This window comes from Magallana gigas, chromosome 5, assembly GCF_963853765.1.
Source record: "Magallana gigas chromosome 5, xbMagGiga1.1, whole genome shotgun sequence".
Lineage (NCBI taxonomy): Eukaryota > Metazoa > Mollusca > Bivalvia > Ostreida > Ostreidae > Magallana > Magallana gigas.
In genome coordinates this window covers 23,326,140-23,347,262 of record NC_088857.1, presented here as the reverse complement: position 1 = coordinate 23,347,262, position 21,123 = coordinate 23,326,140, and the positions used below count along the sequence as shown (strand labels likewise).

The 21,123-nt window shown below is 33.7% G+C and overlaps 1 protein-coding gene across 2 annotated transcripts in view; it reads right to left on the bottom strand.

Annotated features, from left to right (window-relative positions):
• Positions 1-21,123, bottom strand: part of LOC105333485 (tyrosine-protein kinase JAK2) — a 57,233-nt gene that overhangs the window by 12,257 nt on the left and 23,853 nt on the right. For both annotated transcript variants that reach the window (XM_034478963.2, XM_034478967.2), the window contains exons 10-20: positions 18,178-18,329; positions 17,886-18,051; positions 17,349-17,520; positions 14,121-14,234; positions 12,998-13,227; positions 10,892-11,090; positions 10,440-10,558; positions 9,908-10,080; positions 9,333-9,602; positions 7,290-7,333; positions 1,757-1,908 (exon numbers count right to left, since the gene is read on the bottom strand). In XM_034478963.2, coding sequence (XP_034334854.2) covers positions 1,757-1,908; positions 7,290-7,333; positions 9,333-9,602; positions 9,908-10,080; positions 10,440-10,558; positions 10,892-11,090; positions 12,998-13,227; positions 14,121-14,234; positions 17,349-17,520; positions 17,886-18,051; positions 18,178-18,329 — 1,791 coding nt within the window. The remainder of the gene's footprint in view (positions 1-1,756; positions 1,909-7,289; positions 7,334-9,332; positions 9,603-9,907; positions 10,081-10,439; positions 10,559-10,891; positions 11,091-12,997; positions 13,228-14,120; positions 14,235-17,348; positions 17,521-17,885; positions 18,052-18,177; positions 18,330-21,123) is intronic.

The following is a 21,123-nucleotide window of genomic DNA, read 5'->3' as shown; positions in this document are numbered from 1 at the left end:
ACGGTAGTTAATTACTGCTTAGTTAAATATATTTTTGAAAATTTCTCTCGGTGAATCTTTTTCTACTCGTAAATGCTTTAAATAAATATCAAAGTATTAAATGCATGATGGATATTCAAGGTTGGAAAAATTTGGTCCTAATATGGATAAGATACCTTAAAGATTTGTCTCTATATATTCCCATGTAAAAATTTGACCCCCCATTGTGGCCCTTCCCTTACCCTCGGGGAACACGATGTGAACAAACTTGAATCTAAACTACCTAAGAATGCTTTCACACAATTTACAGCTATTCTGGCCCATTGGTTCTAATATACTAAAATACTATATACAAAATATTTTTGAGAATGATCAAATTTATTTCCTATGTAAAAATTCACACCCCCCCCCCCCATTATAGTTATATCCTTTTATATTTGATTTTTAAAGATTTTTCTTTCTATATATATATATATTACACTACCTGAGAATGTTTCCACTAAAGTAACAGCTTTTCTGCTCAATTGATTTTCAAAAACAAGATATTTTCCTTTACATCCCTATGTAAAAATTTACCCCACATGGTGGCCTTCTGGGATTATGGCTTGAACAAACTAGAATCTACACTACCTGAGGATGCTTTTACACAAGTAACTGCTTTTCTGGCCAAATGGTTCTTGAGAAGAAGATTTTTAAATATATTTCTCCTTCTCTCTCTTCTATTTGACCTCAAATTTTGGCCCCATTATATCCCCTGGGATCATGGCTTGTACAAACTTGAATCTTTACTACCTCAGGATGCAAATACGAGCTTTTTTAAAGATATTTCTCTATACAATTCTTCTATAAATATTTGACCCCCAATTATGGCCTCAACGTACCCCAAGAGATCATGATTTGAACAAACTTGAGTCTACACTACCTTGTAGTGGTATGAACTTCAACATAAGTTGCAACTTTTCTGGCCATTTAGTGTTTTGAGAAAAAGATTTTTCTCTATATATTCCTACGTAAAAATTCGCCCCCCCCCCTTAGCTCCACCCTACCACCGAGGAACATGGTTTGAACAAATTTGAATCTACACTACCTGAGGATGCTTCCACACAAGTTAAAGGTTTTCTAGTCAATTGGTTCTTGAGTAGAAGAATTTTACAGATTTTTCTCTATATAATCTTATGTAAAAATTCGACCCCCAATTGTGACCCCACCCTAACCCCAGGACCATGATTTGAACGAATAATCTACCCTACCTTAGGATGAATTAAAATATCAACAAATTTTTAATAATTCAAAATTATCTCCCCTTTCAAGTGGGTTTGACCCTTCATGTGAACAGAATTAATTCTCCTTTATCCAAAAATGCTTTGTACCACCGTTGGTTGAAATTGGCCTGCAGTTTTGGAGAAGATGATGAAAATGTGAAAAAATTACAATGATGACAAGAACGACTGACAATGGACAAATTTTTATTAGAAATCTCTCTTAAGCTTTTGGCTTAGGCAAGCTAAAAAAAAACCCAATCATTAAACATAGCTATTATTTTACTAATTCAAAGGTAATTCATGCGGTTGCGTTAGGCATACATGCATGTAAACTTAATTCAAAATGTTTGATGTTTTTAATGATGCAACTTTTATATATATTCTAAAATATCAAGTGTGGCATCATAATTTTTCAAACATTTCAGATTAATCAATACTAACAGCTGCAAGACAAGCTAACCTGGCTTGTATACAATGTAATGAATCATTTAGTTCTATAATTCCATTATCTCTACCTTTCCAATGATCTTTTCTTCCAGTCTGATGAGATTTGTGTTGATCATGTACTTCAGATTATCAGAAGCGGGTAACTTCTGATCATCTGGTGGGACTGTTAATTTCTCTTTTTTGGGTTCAGATTCTTCAGGGGGTACATCAGGGGGTGGGTCTGAAAGAAAGTCATGCAAATTTAACCTTTGGTCCACTCTTTAAATACTTTATTCTATAAAAGAAAGTCCGCTATTGTGAAAATTTGAACTTAAGTTGTCAAACTACCCGTATAGCTTGTGGATTGGAAAAAGAAAATTAAATTTAAAACATAGGTAATCACAGATTACAAAGCTCACCGAGACAAGGCATCACCTTTATGAGGCATCACCTTTATTAGACCACTTTTATCATATTATATGAAAATCAAACTTTATGATCTTTATGATATTTATGGATATTGTTTCGACACAATATCATAAAAATTGTAAGATAATCATACATTCATTTAAAACGATATTATAAGACACCATGTTTATCAATACAATAATACAAAATACAATTGCTGTATCCTATGATACTTACAATATATATCATATAATACAATAAAATACTATAACAAATAATGATGCAATATGATACTGTTACATATAATATGACATTGTATCATGTTATACCATATTGTATTTGATCACATAATACAATACATAATATATAATATATGATACAATATAGTATCATTAATACAATATCATATCACATAATACATCACAATATCACAACATATTATTATAATATCATATTGTATAACGTAGTATGATATTTTATTTGTCTGATACTCTATCATATTTGATACATAATATGATTTTGTGTCATATGATACAATATAACTTGAAGCAACATTGTATCATATCATATTATACAATATCATGTGATATAGTAAAATATTTTATATTACAATATCATTATATACAATATTGTATCATATGATACAAAACTATATATATTACAATATCATATAATACAATTTTATGTAATATAATAATATACTATATATGATACTACATTATATATTGTACAAAAACGTATCATAAGATACAATATAATCAATTGCAATATCATATGTAACAGTATCATGTGATAATATAATATATGATACAATATCACATTATATAATATGGTATCATGATATCAAATACTATACATAACAATATTATGATACAATATCATAAAATATAAAACAAGGGCACCACTAAGCGGAGCATCCCCTCGTGACATGAGTTATTGTGTGGGGGATGCATTATCTAGGAATATATAGTTATGCAAATGAAAATGAGGAGACAACATTTTTTAACCCTCCATTACTACAAAACCTTTTTTTCTATATCTGATCTAAATCCAAAAAATATGAAGTTGTTGATTTGAACTGCTTACTTTCACTTTGGTTTCACAGAAGCAAAGCGGAAGTAGTTATTGTCGTACATAAATTTTCCTTTTTAAATTGTTTTATTTTAACGATATATCAAAAAGTACTCTACTAATTGACTTAAAACAGGATTTGGCCTTTTACTATGCCAGATAAGTATACAAAGTTTGATAAATATCCGTGCAAATTTTATGGTTTCCTTTTAAACTTGTTTCCAAGCTGGACACACACACACACAGCAGTGTTACAACGCACTTTGAAAAATTACGCACTTTGAAATTTTTTTTTAAAGTGTGTCAATTTTGGGACCAAGTCAACGCACTTTGAAATTTATTTTTTTTTTTTCAAAGTGCGTAGATATCGTTGATATTAACGCACTTTGAAAAAAAATGTTCATGGTTTAGTGAAAACAGTTGATAGTTTTATATACAAGAAAAGATTGTTTTAACCTTGTTCAGCTTAATGTGATATATTTAAAAAAGAACTCATTGCATTCTCAGCTAGCTTGATAAGCAGTTTCTAGATGAAATATTTTTTTCTTTTATCCTAAGCTATTAAGACAATGTCGACAATTTACACCAAAACAATTCAGGAGGTTTGAATTATCCAATATCACATAAACGTCATTGCTTAGCAACTGCATGTCCTTTTTTGAGTGTGCAGCAAATTTACCTCTTATCTAGTATACTAGTATTGGGCTATGCCCGAACGAATATGATTTATATATATGAATAATGGAGATCAATGTATAATATATTTCAACTGGCTTATTGCAAATATGATGTGAAAAAAGGATACCTGAATTCTGTTTATCAAAAACAATATGATCTCCGAGAAGATCAATGCGACAAAATTAACCCACATCCTAATGCTTGTTTTTAATTTATAATAAGTTTATGTTCGTTAATGTTAATATTCTTTTATTGAAGTGATTTATTTGATAAGAATACGAAAAGAGGGTTATTGTTGAAACACATAGATTCTTTAATATACCAATGGAGAAATTATTGTTCGGCCAGCTCGTTTTTTTAAATAACACTTCATGTACATATACAGAGCATATTTCTTTCTCCTATCTTAAATGTTTACCCAAAGTTACTGAATATCATATGTTTTGGAAGGAAAAATGAGGCGTAAGGGACCTTCTTTTTGTAATCAATTAAATGATGCACTGGTATTTGACCTGTAACTTTGGTTAACTCCCACCCCACCCCCATCCCTGTTCTAAATACGTTATATTAGATTCACGAGTATTAACAAAGCATCATACTAACAACAAATTAGAAATTCAGTTCCAGAATTTGTGATGTAAAAATATTTTTTCAAAGTGCGTTAAGAGTGTCGATACTAAAAAATGTTGATGTACATTCATAACGCACTTTGAAAATTTTTTTCAAAGTGCGTTGATTTTGTCCAAAATTTAACGCACTTTGAAAAAAAATTTCAAAGTGCGTTAATTTTGTCCAAAATTTAACACACTTTGAAAATTTTTTTCAAAGTTTGTAATTTTTTCAAAGTGCGTTGCCACACAGCAGCGATGCTATATCCCCTTCGCAACAAGTTGCACTAGGGGATAAAAGATTGATACAATATCAGTTGCATCATATAATTTTTTACAATATAACAAATGATATAATATTGTATCATATAAAACTATAGTGTATCATATAATACAATATATATCATAGGAATCATTTTATATCATTTAACAACAAACTTATCTATCAAGCAGGTTTGAGTGAGGTAGGAGATTTTTTTTAGCATCCTTGATATAGGAGATCAGGCTCTGCATCTGAAGCTACCTCTGCGATTCATTTATAATATAGTTAAATCAACTATGCAAGCTATTATCTATTAAACATGTGACCTGTTCCAAAGAACTTAACCTCATCTAGCATCTGAAACCTATGGCTCAGATTCAGCATTCAAGCCTGTCCGGTGCATCAGTATTATAAGACACATCATCTATGCAAGTTTGGTGTAGTTAGGACCAGTAATAACTCAAATATAATCTTCAGAGAGCATCTGCTCCAAAAACTTTAACCAGCTCTTAAAACCATAACCTCCTCCAGCATCTGCAACCTATAGGTCAGATTCAGCATTCATGCCTGTCAGGTGCATCAGTATCATAAGACGCATCATCCATGCAAGTTTGGTGAAGTTAGGAGCAGTCATAAGTAACTTTAGATCTAATCATCAGAGGGCTTCTGCTCCAAAAACTTTAACCAGCTCTAAAGACCTTATCCTTCTCCAGCGTCCAAAACCTATGGCACAGATTCAGCATTCAAGCCTACATGTATCTGGTGCATCAGTACTATAAGAAACATCATCCATGCAAGTTTGGTGAAACAAGATATCTGAAAGCCAATGCTCACTAGTGATACCCCCGCTCTGATGTGAATATCCAAAATAAGCAAAGTTGACATTTAGCAGAACGCTGGCATCTGATTGGTACAGAAATATATCCCACAATATGGCATGCCTAAACAAATAGTGTGTTAAAATTTCAAGCATCTGCGATAAATAGCTGCTTAGAAATCTTTGACGAAAATTTGTTTGAAAATTTTGGCTAAAAATAAACAAAGTCATACTTTAACCGGAAGTTGACCTCCGATTGATACAAAAATATATCCCACAGAATGGCATGCCAAAACAAATAGTGTGTAAAAATATTAATTTCAAGCATCTGCGATTAATAGTTGCTGAGAAATCTTTGACGAAAATTTGTTTGAAAATTTTGGCTAAAAATAAACGAAGTACTCATTAAACAGGAAGTTGACGTCCAATTGGTTCAAAAATATATCCCACCATATGGCATGCCTTAACAAACACTGTGTAAAAATTTCAAGCATCTGCGATTAATAGCTGCTGAGAAATCTTTGACGAAAATTTGTTTGAAAATTTTGGCTAAAAATAAACAAAGTCATTATTTAAAAGGAAGTTGACGTCCGATTGATACAAAGATATATCCCACAATATGGCATGCCTATACAAATAGTGTGTAAAAATTTCAAGCATCTGCGATTAATAGTTGCTGAGAAATCTTTGACGAAAATTTGTTTGAAAATTTTGGTTAAAAAATAAGCAAAGTCGTCATTTAACAGGAAGTTGACGTCCGATTGGTACAAAAAAATATCTCACGATATGGCATGCCTATACAAACACTGTGTAAAAATTTCAAGTATCTGCAATAAATAGTTGCTGAGATAAATGCGACCGAAATTTTTGTTACGGACGGACGGACAGACAGACAGACAGACGGACATACGGACAGACAGACAGACAGACAGACAGACAAGGGTAAAACGGTTTACCCCCTCTCCTTCGGAGCGGGGGTATAATTAGGACCAGCAGTAACTTAGAAATTGTTATCAAAGGGCTTCTGCACCAAAAACTTTAACCTGCTCCAAAAACCTTAACCTCCTCCAGTATCTGAAATTCAGGGCCCATATTCAGCATCAAAGTCTTTCAAGTCCATAAGACGGTCCAGATGCATCATCCATGCAAGTTTGGTGAAGATATGACAAGTAATAACTTTGATACAGGACCTGCAACAAAAACTCTAACCAGGTCCGGACGCTGACGCCAACACCAACGGCGGAGTATAGCATAATTAAGCTCCCCCGCCTTCGTCTCGGTTAGCTTAAAATTAAACAAGTCAACCTTCCAGTTTGAATTAATTAGTATCTCTTAATTATGCTAAAAATATAAGTTAAAAGTTAAAGTTAAATCCTTCTCCAAGCCAGGAAGGCACATAGGGCCGGTGTTTATCTCCTGTTTCCGTGGTGCTAAGCAGACGAGAGTAATAGACTCCCCCTGGATGGGACACCAGTCCACCGCAGGTTAACCCCCAACGTAGCCAGTACCCAATTTCAGCTAGGTGGATTGAGACAATGTAGATAAAGTGCCTTGTCTAAGTGCACAACACACGACTTCAAGTGACCACAGAGGGGTTTGAACCAGAGACCTTTCAGTTACTGGCCTAACTCCCATGACCACTGAGCCATGTCCTCCACAAAAAATGAAAAATATAACCTCTTTGTTAAATGTTTAGTATATACTCTTAATAGTATTCAACAATGTTTGTTAAAAATAAATTTTAATCTACAAAGATTATTTCAGGTAAAAATTGTTACCTGGCACCCTTTGTTCTGGTTCCGGGTAAATTTTTGCAAACTCCCTAGAAACAAAATAGAAACAAAATACTGATCATAAAAGTGGAATCATAAGCAATCTTTAAATACAGATAGCTACAGAACTGTAGCTCCATAGGACATTTGGGTTGACGGACATTGGAGCTACAGTTCCATCCATACAAAAAAACTGTATTAGGCCAGCATTTTTTTATTTTTAGGTTTACAAACCACAAAATGAAAAAAAAAAAATCACTTTTGACGACCAATTTTTTTTTTTTTTTTTAGGTTTACGAACCACAAAAATGTAATGTTCTGTAGGAGGTAAAATAAAATTTTTATGACATCACCTTTCTTTAAATAATATAATAAATGACAACTTCATGATAGGGGTGTGTGACGTATTGCATCAAGTGTAGCACGGGAAAAGTATGGCATCTATGTAACATATCACTGAAATAGTGCAATGGAATATTGGACATCCAGATTTGACGAATTATGAAGCAATGTTTATTACGGGCTGCCAGAAGGTGTCCGTTATTTGATATACAATTAGATATTGTAACTGCGTTTCTGCTGGATAGTCTTTCTTTATAGAATTAATATTATGCTTATCTTTATGAATTGAAAGTAAATTTGCATGTAGAAAATATGTTTTATGCCTTTAAAAAATACTACATATTTCATGTTTTTACTCGTAAATGTAAATTAAGTCATATATAGACTGTCGTGTTAGGCATGTTTTTATCGAGACATTATATGGGACATACAAACGACCTGAATAACATGAAATTTTATATATATGATATATTTGAATTTCTATGTTCTACGTCAAATAAAATGACTTTGTGCATGAATTATATTTCCCTGTAGTAGAAAAATATCATGAAATGACATCCATATCAATTATTTAGGCAAAAATATGAGAGACCTGAAAATTTGAGCCGACCTAGTTAACTTTTAATACTTTTGAGAACCTCATGCAATCAAATAACCATGATTATCTTCATAAACTGCAGTTTAGATAAGATTTATAATTCTATTTAGAAAAAAAATTATCCGGCATATTTTTTACCATTAAATTGGCAGCCCATTTGACACTTGTGTATATATGTTTTCTTGTTTGGTCATTTTATAGGGACAGAGTCATTTATCATTATAAGAATCTTTAGTTACAGTTGTATCATTATGATATTAATTTTTTAGTTAGGTACAAATAGTTTGCCAATTTATTTGTTAATAGAAATCTTTGTTACCAATGAAACAAAATTTAGCCTCAGTTGTATACCAAGGGTTTCTAACATGGACACAGACTTTGGCAGATGGCAGTGAAACCCTTTGATATGTGTGGGCCAGAAAAACTCACATGCATATGTATGAATTATGTTTCTGTGTATCTACGATGATGATCTGTAAATTATCAATGCAGGGATTTTTTCATTTTTCTCTGATAAACACATATAAATGTACAGTGTAACATCTTTATTTCATAAAAACTTGATATATATTGTGAAAAAAAAGAGAAAAAAAAGTGGTTGATCTTGGCATTTTCCGCCAACACAAGCAAATTTCCGACTAAACTGGGCCATAATAAACACAAACCTAAATTCAGTGTGAACGTTTTCTCGTGCCATATTTGACAGAATGTTGTTTCTTTCTCGATCCCAAACCCAAAAAATCTCGATCCCGTCAAAAATTTGCTGTCGGTGAAATAAGAGATCTTTTTTGTAATTTTATTTTTTCCCCTTAAACTCAAAAACCAAGCGGTGGTTTTGTAACCCTAAAAATAAAATTAAAAGCCGGAAAGCCACAAAGGCGTTGAGCTGACATTTTCTTTTATATTGATAATAATGGTCAATAATTTGAATTTCTGTACTACGGTAATAGTCGTATATCAAAAAACATTAGAATAAAAAAGTAAATTAATTATGTTTTGTGCTGCTTTAAAAACAAAATTCAGTATATTTCCTTATAGGATAGGTAGTGGTTTTATTTTATTACACATACACATGACACATAATCAACTTAATGTCTTTAAATTCATACCTGCAACTCTGACAAGCCTCATTGAAATCTGGCCTTTCTTCTGGCTTGAATTTCCAGCACTTCTCCATGAATTGATAAACCAATTCTGGACAGTGGGTTGGTCTCTTGAGGCGTTTTCCCTCCTCCAATTTTTTGAATCCCTCCTTGGAGAAATTGCTGCACAGAACCGGTGGCTTGGCGTGAGTAAAGACCTCCCACATCAGAATACCATAGCTCCATATGTCCCCCTTGGTTGTGAATTTTCGGTTGGCAATACTCTCCGGAGAACACCTTGATATGGTTCGCAGATCAATTACTCATAAATCATATTTCAAAAAGTTGCGAAAGTATACATAAGAGTTAAATTATTCTGGTAAGTGGTAATGAATTTGAACAAGTTCAGCCAAGAAAAATTGCTGAAAAGAAATGTTTGAAATACCGTTAAGCAATTTCAGTGTTTTCTCCATGCATCCTTCATTTCTCAACACTTTCCTCTATGTATAGCCACAAGTACATATCTTAAGTTAACATTCATAGCTGTACACCTTAAGCAGGTTATACTGTGTAATTTTACATAGTTCATATTATAAACTGACCACATCAAAGGGAGTTCTTTGCCAGTGGATCTCGTGTAATAGTCCTTATCTTTTTGCAAAATCTTTGCCAACCCAAAGTCTGTAATCTTGGCCACCAGTTTATCAGTCAACAGAACGTTTCTTCCGGCCAAATCACAATGGATGACTCTCATACTGGCTAGGTAGGCCATTCCCTAAAAGAAAATTCCCAACAACTTATCATAATACATGTTTCTACAAAATCATGTTCTCTCCATAAGTCCACAAGTCAGTTCCAAGATGCCACATTGAAAATGTAACTATACACCAGTCATTTTTGCAAGAAAAATACATTGCAACCATGCTTGAATGAGCATCCTAATATTTCTTTATCTGGTTCCACATTATCATATCAAATCAATGCATTTTGACTTGTTTTGAATGAAAGCCATAGGTGGTGTTGAAGAAGTGCAAAAGTTTGAGCAATTGGAAAAATAGCTTCAGTTTTGTTTCACTCAATAGTGAATCATTTCACACATTTCAAATGGTGGCCAGATTCAGCCACAATTCCTACCTGAGCCACGTCACTTATCATCTTCATCAATCTCCACACAGGAAGGTAGGTGTTCTGTTTCCTAAATTTTCTAAGGTACATGTTCAGGGCTCCTTTTTCAACATACTCTAGGATCAACACTAAATAGATACATCATGCATCAAATTAAAGAGGCCCATTGGTTAAGGTCATTTTAAGACAGTTAAAGTATCTTCTACCTCTGGACATGAAGAGTCTGTTGAATATTCACATGTACTGATAGAATGTGATGTGATTTTAAAATTAATTAAATCGTTTACATTGAGTTTTTCATACAAGTAAGATTATAAGAAAAGTTGACAGTACAACCTCCTTATTGATTAATAACATTTATTTACAAATTAGTACATGAATTCTATTTTAATAACGAAAAAGCTCCAACTAATAATTGTATGTATTTTTTAGAACCGTTCCAGTGTTGATTTTCTACGTACTGTTGTCGCTGATTCCCAAGAACTTGACCACGTTATCGTGCTCCAGTTTAGACATCAGCACAGCCTCTTCTTTGAATTCTTCGCTGTCAATAACATTCTGGAAATCCCCCTTCAACTCTTTTGCTGCTATCTTCTGTGGATTTGATCGGTCATCTTGGCTGGCAAAAAGCATACCCTCTTTTACAACACCATAGTGCCCCTAAACATACAGAAAAAAATTGTGAAAAGTACCTCCTCTCAGTCTAAATAAATGTCAATTCTATCACACAGTAACATAGTACCATTATTGAAATATGTCAATATGTATATGTACTCAAATATATTGATGATCAGATTTAATGATACATATTATATATTTACATAGATTAAATGACAATAGACAACTAGAAAACTGACCAGTCAGGAAGGGCCCCGCTATGACAATTAATATACAGAAGTGAAAAAACTTTGAATTCCATCCTCTTTATATTAACAATGATGAAAAATAAATGCCAAGCATAAGATGTAAAGAACTGCAATATATAGGATCTCATGATTTGTAGTTGGATATGATTTTCATCCAACAATTAAAGTGTTTTTTTCTTGAGCCTTAGTGAGGGGATAAAACACACAAGTTGGATAAAAATCATATTATACTACAAATCATATGAGATTCTATTTATCCTATGTTTTATACATCACAATCAATGTTTACACTGTTTATAAAACTCCACATTATTTTACTTCATTATGCCTACGCAAATCCCATTGTAAAGTCACAACTGTGGGATATCAAAAAAATATCCAATGAGTCATATCCATGGGATAAAGGAGGTTAACATGGGATGAAATAAAATTTGTTAAAAAAAACCAAAGAATTGATACCAATGCAATGATACCTAGGCTTTGCCTCAACTTCAAACAAACATCACTTACACACACATGTGTACTGTAATACATATAACAGATAAAGACAGACCTTAGATTTTCTGAAACAGGCAAGATAATTAATCTCAGGGGATTAATTATCCTGCTCTCATCCATTTATTGAATTTAATCAGGGCTTACAGAAGGAACATTTTGAGGTACTATTCTTAAGTTTCCTTTAATATAAACATAGCAACCAAAAAACAACAACAACACCAAAACATCCATTAAAAAAGAAAAAAAAAATCAAAAAACTGATATCTAATAAAAAAAAAAATTTAAATTCATTGTAATTCATATATTTTTTTTTATTTTACAGAATATAAGTATTTGGACTAGAATGAAATATATTCTTTATCAAATACCATCCTTTAAACTGAGGGGTAAAAATATTAGGGTGCAGCTCATGGAATGAGAGTTTAATTTGCTTCAAAACAGACATAAGTGCAGACAAAGGTGTTCATTAATCTGATATGACAGATAGAGATAAGCCTGTAAATTTTCTGCAGCAGGCAAGATAATTAATCCTAGGGGATTAATTGTTCTGCTCTCTGATCCTTTTCTTCTAAATTTACAATAAGATTTTTTTTTTGAGAAATGACAGAATGGGGTTATTATCTAATTCCCTGTTAAAATTAACAGCATTAAGGCAGAAAAAAAATAAAATAAATAATTAAAAAATAAAATAGTGTGAAAGGTTAATTAATCCCAAAGGACAAATATTGCACAGCCTTCCATGTATACAATGGTAACATTCTCAGCAGTTATCTCTCTTTGCCCATTCATTCTCAGCAGTTATCTCTCTTTGCCCATTCATTCTTATGCATAGTTAGGAATCTACCCCACCACCCCAGCTCCAAACCAGAAGACATAGAGAACCAACCTTAGCATCAAAATATGTATTTCTGCCTACTGAACTACCATACCAAATTTGAACTTGATTGGGCAACCATATAAAAGTTATTAGAAAAAAACACGAAATTTGTGGACGGAAGAGTGACAGACAGACGGACAGAAGGACGGACGGACAGTGATTACTATAGGGCACCCGCAAATCCTTGCGGGGCCCTAATTATATCCTTGTGACAAAATTTGAAACATTTACCATTGCATTTATATTTCAATTCAATTGAAAACCTTTTCATTTCCACATATAATAATCCCATATGATTAAAAAATATTTTGATTTAAATTGCTTACAGATCCTAGTTGCTTCTCCTGAATTTGCAGTCTGCGGGAGCTGATGATGTATTTGAAATCTAACGGGAGTTCCGGCAGGGACCGGTTATAGACCCCTCCAGCTTTGTTACTCAGGCTTTCCGTATTCAGTGAGGCACGACTTGGAGTTGGCATGAAAGGCGCAGGAGGTATGAAAGCAGCATTCACTGGTGGTAATGTAGGGGACAGCATTGGCCTTAGGGGCTGAGATTCTGTCAAGAAAATTAAGATATTGACAGTATAGAGATGTGCACAGCAAACGGTGCATAGAAAATCATAATTTAATTCTGATTATTCAAATGAGAAAAAATGGAATATTTTGAGATACTGACATTTAATACAGAAAACAATGTTTAAGATATTGTATAAAAATCTCATGTGGTCATGAACTCAAAGTAGTGGTTGACAATAAATGTATTGTTTATTTTGAAAGAAGGTATGGAACTTCCTTTTCATTCCTATAAAGGTCTAAAGTTACATTTTAAAATAGAACTGAGCTTTGATAAGTCTAAAAACAAGTGAAAAGCTGTCATTAAGACAGCAAACAAGGTTTTCTTTTATGTGAACTATATCCACAATCCATGTCAACCCTGAATTGATAAACACTACCTATACAGAAAAATGGAGTACCCTATACGCAATATTCTATGAGAAAATGACTAGGTTCAACAGCTGGTATTTTTTTCATAAATTATCAAAAATTGAAATTCTAGCACAATGCACACCTCTGATATATGTACAATTGATCTGCAAAAGAACAACTTCCTATCTTGAAAACTGTAGGAGCAGTTATTCGTACATTAAGGGTACCCTTTTGGCAGACGCCCGTCCGTCCACCTGCCATTTTCACCATTTCAATAACCGGATTTTTTCTTTGGAGAACCCATTGAAAACTCGTTCAGAATTCTGCATTTGAGATATCTGATAGCTAGAGCCAATCAGTGAATAGCACCAAAGACGCTGACTCAATCAGTGAATAGCACCACAGACCCTGACCCATTCAGTGAATAGCACCACAGACCCTGACCCAATCAAAGAATAGCACCACAGACCCTGACGCAATCAAGGGAAAGCACCCTTTCCAATCTCACAACATGATACAGACCCTGGGTGCTGCTGATGAGGTCAGGCACAGCATTACCGTCCCTGCCCTGGTCCTGGATGTCGTCCTCAAACTCTCTCCTGATGGACGAGTAGCCATGGCCTCTCTGGGATGAGTCTGAAAACAGAGAAACAAAACTTCAACAATATCCTTGCTCCTCTTTTATTATTTGTTAGTTTATAGACTTTTTTGTAAGAGTTAAAGACAGGTAAGGGGAAAAAATAATTATTCTGACTGCCTCTTTCCATTTCTTTTTTTAAATTTTACAATCAAAACTATTTTATGACTTACAAATTCATTTCCTTTCTTCTTTATAGAGAAATTATAATAATAATTATGCAATAAGATAGCTTGTTAAAAGCAGCTTCGTCTGATTTTATATCAAATTTTATGTATGCTTTAAACAATGGTAGTAGTACAATGTATGTGTATAATAACATGCATTGCAGCAGTTTTCCCAGTCAATTAATCCATATTTCCATGGGAAATGATATTAAAAATTTGTTTATAAAACAAATTTAACACAAGTGAAAAGCTGTCAATGTGACAGCAAACCGGGTTTTCTTTTATGTAAACTGTATCCATAATCCATGTCAACCCTTATCCAGTGAAATGGAGTACCCTACATGTATATGCAACATTTTGCCAAAAAATGACTAAGTTCAAAAGCTAGTATTTTTTTCATAAATTATCGGAAATCAAAATCCTAGCAATATGCACACCTCTGATATATGTACAATTGATCTGCAAAAGAACAACTACCTATCTTGAGAACTGTAGGAGGAGTTATCCGTACAATGAGGGTACCCTATATGCAATATTTTGCCAAAAAATGACTAAGTTCAAAAGCTGGTATTTTTTCGATAAATTATCAGAAATCAAAATCCTAGCAATATGCACACCTCTGATATATGTACAATTGATCTGCAAAAGAACAACTTCCTATCTTGAAAACTGTAGGAGGAGTTATCCGTACAATGAGGGTACCCTATATGCAATATTTTGCCAAAAAATGACTAAGTTCAAAAGCTGGTATTTTTTCGATAAATTATCGGAAATCAAAATCCTAGCAATATGCACACCTCTGATATATGTACAATTGATCTGCAAAAGAACAACTTCCTATCTTGAAAACTGTAGGAGGAGTTATCCGTACAATGAGGGTACCCTTTATGCAATATTTTGCCAAAAAATGACTAAGTTCAAAAGCTGGTATTTTTTCGATAAATTATCGGAAATCAAAATCCTAGCAATATGCACACCTCTGATATATGTACAATTGATCTGCAAAAGAACAACTTCCTATCTTGAAAACTGTAGGAAGAATTATCCGTACAATGAGGGTACCCTTTATGCAATATTTTGCCAAAAAATGACTAAGTTCAAAAGCTGGTATTTTTTCGATAAATTATCGGAAATCAAAATCCTAGCAATATGCACACCTCTGATATATGTACAATTGATCTGCAAAAGAACAACTTCCTATCTTGAAAACTGTAGGAGGAGTTATCCGTACAATGAGGGTACCCTTTTGGCAGCCGCCCGCCCGCCATCCGCCCGCCCGCCCGCCCGCCCGCCCGCCATTTTCACCATTTTAATAACCGGATTTTTCCGTTGGAAAACCCGGTTAATAAAAGGGTTTCATGTTGTTTCACCCTTTATTAATTAAGATTTGCCCCTAGCGGTGAGGCAGGTATTGTATTACAACTTTGACGTACATTCGCTATAAATAAAGCAAGATTTCAAAATTGTCAAAGCAAATCAAAAATAAACGCGAACATTTTTTTTCCTAATATTTCTGAAGTTTGTTTTGTTTACAATCGATGAATAAAATGCAAGTTGAATAAATAAAACCAATTGGAGGACAAAACCAAACAGCTCCCTTTTCCCATGATGCATTTTCATTGGGTTTTTTGTGTATACCCATACAGATAATATTAATTCATTAATACTTTGAATATTTCTATCTTCGAAAGGAGACTGATTCTGATGGTGTAAATAGATGAAAGTCTGTAAGTTCTAAGAAAATTGGTTTGTATGGAAAATTATTTGATACATGTACTATTATAGCCAAAAAATCTGACCAAGCAGCTTTAGACTTATAGTTGCCATAATGTTTGTGTCAACAGAGTATTTACAAAACAACAAGGAAGAAATTCAAATGTATTCCACTAAATTCTGAAATATGCAGAGAGAGAGAGAGAGAGAGAAAAAAAAATTTGATAATATACAATGCATCATTTACAGTAAAAAATTACTGATTTAAAAAGGCCTTATATCATAAATAGATTGGTATCTAGAGAAATCTTTACTACTATATTAAAATAATAGACTCAAATTCTTGGCCTTTAATACTGATAATTCGGAAAAGTACTGTCTTTAGTTTTATATATTTTAAACATCATTGGTACTTGAAGATTACCAATTTGTTTTTATTTTTTCTCAATCAAGTCTTGCTAATTAAAATCAACGAAAATTCCTCAAAAAATTGCGGAAATCATCTGGATTTTTTGGATTTTACAACTTTGCACATGCGCATTATACGTTCATGCTAAATCATGGAAGGCTCTTAGTTTCTGTTTCCAAAATATCACATTTGCATGGACAAACTCAGAAATGATAATACACAAATATGTGTTAATTTTAATTGGAAATTTGCTATATATTCTGTTCATCAAAGAAAATACGGGAGATAGAACCATTTTAACAAGAGCTTTGGGTAGTTGAGTCAAACAGCAATGTGACGTAGGCCTGTCTATTTCACTGCTGGCTACTCAGCCATTGCTCTTCGAAATCAACAAGATTTGTCTGGCTTTTGAGCTAAGACTACGCAATCGGTGCATATTTCGCTTGAAACTGCATCATTTTTAACTTGTTTTGACGCAAGAAATAGATAGCTACCTCCAACCGAAAGTCCAAGGTCTTGTTAAAATGGTTCTCACTCTAACACAGTTCATTTACTATGAAAAATTCCGAGAGTTCCATATGTCAACATGGTGTATAAATTTGAAGCGAGTAAAACATGTTGGTGAAAAAGTGTTGAATTCTTCAATAATATGAATCAGGTTTTGAGATGAAAGGTATTTACAGCCTCAAAATGGTTTGTTACTTCGCTTTTACATTACGCAGGGACATTACTTTTGCTTTTTGACTAGGGGAAAGGGGCTAATATAAAACAGGGGCAAATATTTCCAGAAATTACTAGCCTTCCTGAAATCAGTCCTAACTCACCATAGTCTGCGACCTGGGTCCTCAGGTCTCTAAGCAGCAGGTTAGGAGCGGGGCGGTCCTCCACCGGCTTCCAACAGAGGGACATCAAGTCCAAGACCTTTCTCTTCCATTCCGTTGCCTCATCCAATGATCGGGGAGGATCAAGCCTTGTGTGGGCTGGAGTCTGGAGGATCTTAATATCAACAATAAATACAAGGTAGGTATCTCTTGATTTATATTTCATTTTTTAATTGTAATTATTCATCAAACTCTTTGTCTTTTAAAAGCAAAAACTTCAAACAGTCAGGGGATAAATTTTGTCTCACTACAGCAACACAACTTGCTTTACAGTAATCATATTTAAATCTGATAAGCTCCAAGAGAATAAAAAGAGCATAGGATTGTATATAATATCAAGATGCACCATCTGTTCAAAATATGGTGGGCTGATAAGCAATTAAAGTTTACAGTCACTATAATTGTATAATACTATTATTATTTTCTTAAACATTCACTCCAAAATTGAAGAATAAGAATTAATCATGTTTGAATTACTACCTCAAGGTTTGATAAATTTTTTAACTTTCTTGTTTCCACAGGATTCTGTCCATGGGCAAACATTTCCCAGAGAGTTGTCCCAAAGGCAAACACATCAGACTGTTGGGTCATCTTGGAATCACATTTCCGGCAATCTGGGTACAATTCCGGTGCTAAAAATAGCAACCTGTAAAAAATCTACATACTTTATTTTCTGATTAAAGATCGTAAGCATTCATTTGTATGTCAATTTAATTGATGCATCTAAACTGAACTAGCCTTGATGATATAATAGCAGTCTGTGAGCACTGACCTGGATCTGTTTTGGGGCAGACTGAGGTCCAAACTGTTCATAAGGCTGACCATACCCGGGTCCCCGATCTTAACTAGGATGTCATCAATCTCGTATCGAAAGACGAGCAAGTTCCGACAGCAGAGGTTTCCGTGTACCAACTGATGCTCATTCTACAAAATATTGCAAAACAAGAGGCCCATGGGCCACATCGCTCACCTGAACAGTAGTACCTTGTAACATTACATTTCGTAGCATATGCTTTTTTCTATTTTAAACATTGAACCCTTTTCTTGGGACCCAGTAATGGTCCAAGGTTTATGGTTGGCTTGAACAACATAAATAGTAACATAGGAATGAAAATGTGTAGCACTGCGGTGGGACCGCACGTACACAGCCTGAAAAACTGAACGTAGAAGAGTTCCACTTCAGACTGTACAGAACATCAAGAAAGATAACTCTTGGTTCCACTACATTAGAGTTTACACAATTTGAGGATCCTTGCATAGTAATCTCACAAACTGTAGCATTATAGTTCTCGAGAAAAACTTTTTAAAAACATTTTCAATATATCTTTCTATGTTAAACTTTGAACCCCTCTTGGGGCCACAGTATTAGTCCAGTGCTAAAGTTTTAATTATTTGGAATCTACATTATTTACAGATGCTTGCATAGTTATCTCACAAGCTGAAGCATTATAGTTCCCTAGAAAAAGATTTTTCAACATTTTCCCTCTATATTTCTATGCTAAACTTTGAACACCTCTTGGGGCCCCAGTATTAGATTGAGGTCACGGCTTTTATAAATAGTTCTTGAGAAGAAGATTTTAAAACATTTTCCTATATATGTTAAAATCTAAACCCCTCCTGGGGCCCCATTTTTTGTTCGGGGGTCACGATTTTTACAATTTAGATTCTTCACTATATATACAACCTTTTGTGTATGTATTGGCATTTTGGTGAAGTGGTTCTTGAGAAAAAAAATTTAAACATTTTTCATATGTAGTTCTATGTTAAACTTTGAACCCCGCTTGGGGCTGCAGTTTTGGTCCGAGGGTCACGATTTCTACAATTTAGAATCTTCATTATACATATCAAAGGCCGAAACGCCCACAAAGGCCTCGAGCTGACATTTTCTTTAAAATAGGTATCATTAATTTAAATTTCTGTACCAATAGTCGTATATCAAATAATATCAGACTAAAAATATTTTGTGTAACTATATTAGAACATATTATAGTATTCATTGCCAAGCAGACAACATACAAATACACATAAAACATGGGTTCATCAACATGTTATCTCAATAGCCCTCGCCATGCACCGTCCTCGACCAGGGATCCCGCGAGATAGAGATCCGTGCACGCGCTGTCTGAGTTAGGTCGTACGTACAATAAGTCTATTAATACCACAATATGCAACTATATTTTATATGCAATTTTAACATTACCATGTGATTGTATACTCAGTATATTTCCTTATAAAATACATAGTGATGCATTTGTAATACAATGAATCATAACTCATCATGGTTACAAAAATCGAAGAAATTTCAAAGTTCAAAAATAAATTATCTTCTTTCTGCTTTAAACTCTCTTTGAGCAAATTTTACGGGTTCATCATTTGTATACGAAGGGAACACATTAACAGTGTTTCCCTAATTATAATAAAACATACTTTTTTTAAAATTTAATTCCCGTGTGAAACAAGATTATCTATGGTATGGTTGTTCATAAATAAATCCACACCACGTGCGTTGATCTGCCGTTTCTATGCTCAACCAAACTAGCTGCAATATTGCAACAAAATCACAAGATAAATTTATCGCTTGCATTTATTTTGGAGACCGTGCCCTATAACAAATCAATTTACTAATTAATTTTTATTTTTATCGGGCACGGTATCCAAATTAAATGTAAGCGATAAACTAAAATAATATTTAGTGAATTTTTACACCTTATTCATACGTCATTTCTTGATGAAACAACCTTATATATGCAATGAGTTGTCAATAATCAGGGAGACACAGTTGGGTTTTTTGGTGCACAATTTAGTTGATTAAATGGAACAAAAGTCATGAAAACATTTTTCCTATGTATTTCAGTGTAAAAACTGGCATTTCTGGTGCGGTGGTTCTTGAGAAGAAGATTTTTTAAACATGTTCCTATGTATTTCTATGTTAAACTTTGAACCCCGCCTGGGGCCCCAGTTTTGGTCCGAGGGTCACGATTTTTATAATTTAGAACCTTCACTATATATACAAGCTTTTGTGTAAAAATTGGCATTTCTGGTGCAGTGGTTCTTGAGAAGAAGATTTTTAAATCATTTTCCTTTGTATTTCTGTGTTAAACTTTGAACCCCGCTTGGGTCCCCAGTTTTAGTCCGAGAGTCACGATTTTTACAATTTAGAATCTTCACTATATATACAAGCTTTTGTGTTAATATTGGCATTTCTGGTGCAGTGGTTCTTGAGAAGAAGATTTTTTAAACATTTTCTTATGTATTTCTATGTTAAACTTTGAACCCCGCCTGGGGCCCCAGTTTTGGTCCGAGGGTCACGATTTTTACAATTTAGAATCTTCACTATTTATACAAGCTTTTGTTTAAATATTGGAATTTCTGGTGCAGTGGTTCTTGAGAAGAAGATTTTTTAAACATTTTCCTATGTATTTCAATGTTAAACTTTGAACCCCGCCTGGGGCCCCAGCTTTGGTTCGAGGGTCACGATTTTTACAATTTAGAATCTTCACTATATATATAAGCTATTGTGTAAATATCGGCATTTCTGGTGCAGTGGTTCTTGAGAAGAAGACTTTTTAAACATTTTCCTATGTATTTCTATGTTAAACTTTGAACCCCGCCTGGGGCCCCAGTTTTGGTCCGAGGGTCACGATTTTTACAATTTAGAATCTTCACTATATATACAAGCTTTTGTGTAAAAATTGGCATTTCTGGTGCAGTGGTTCTT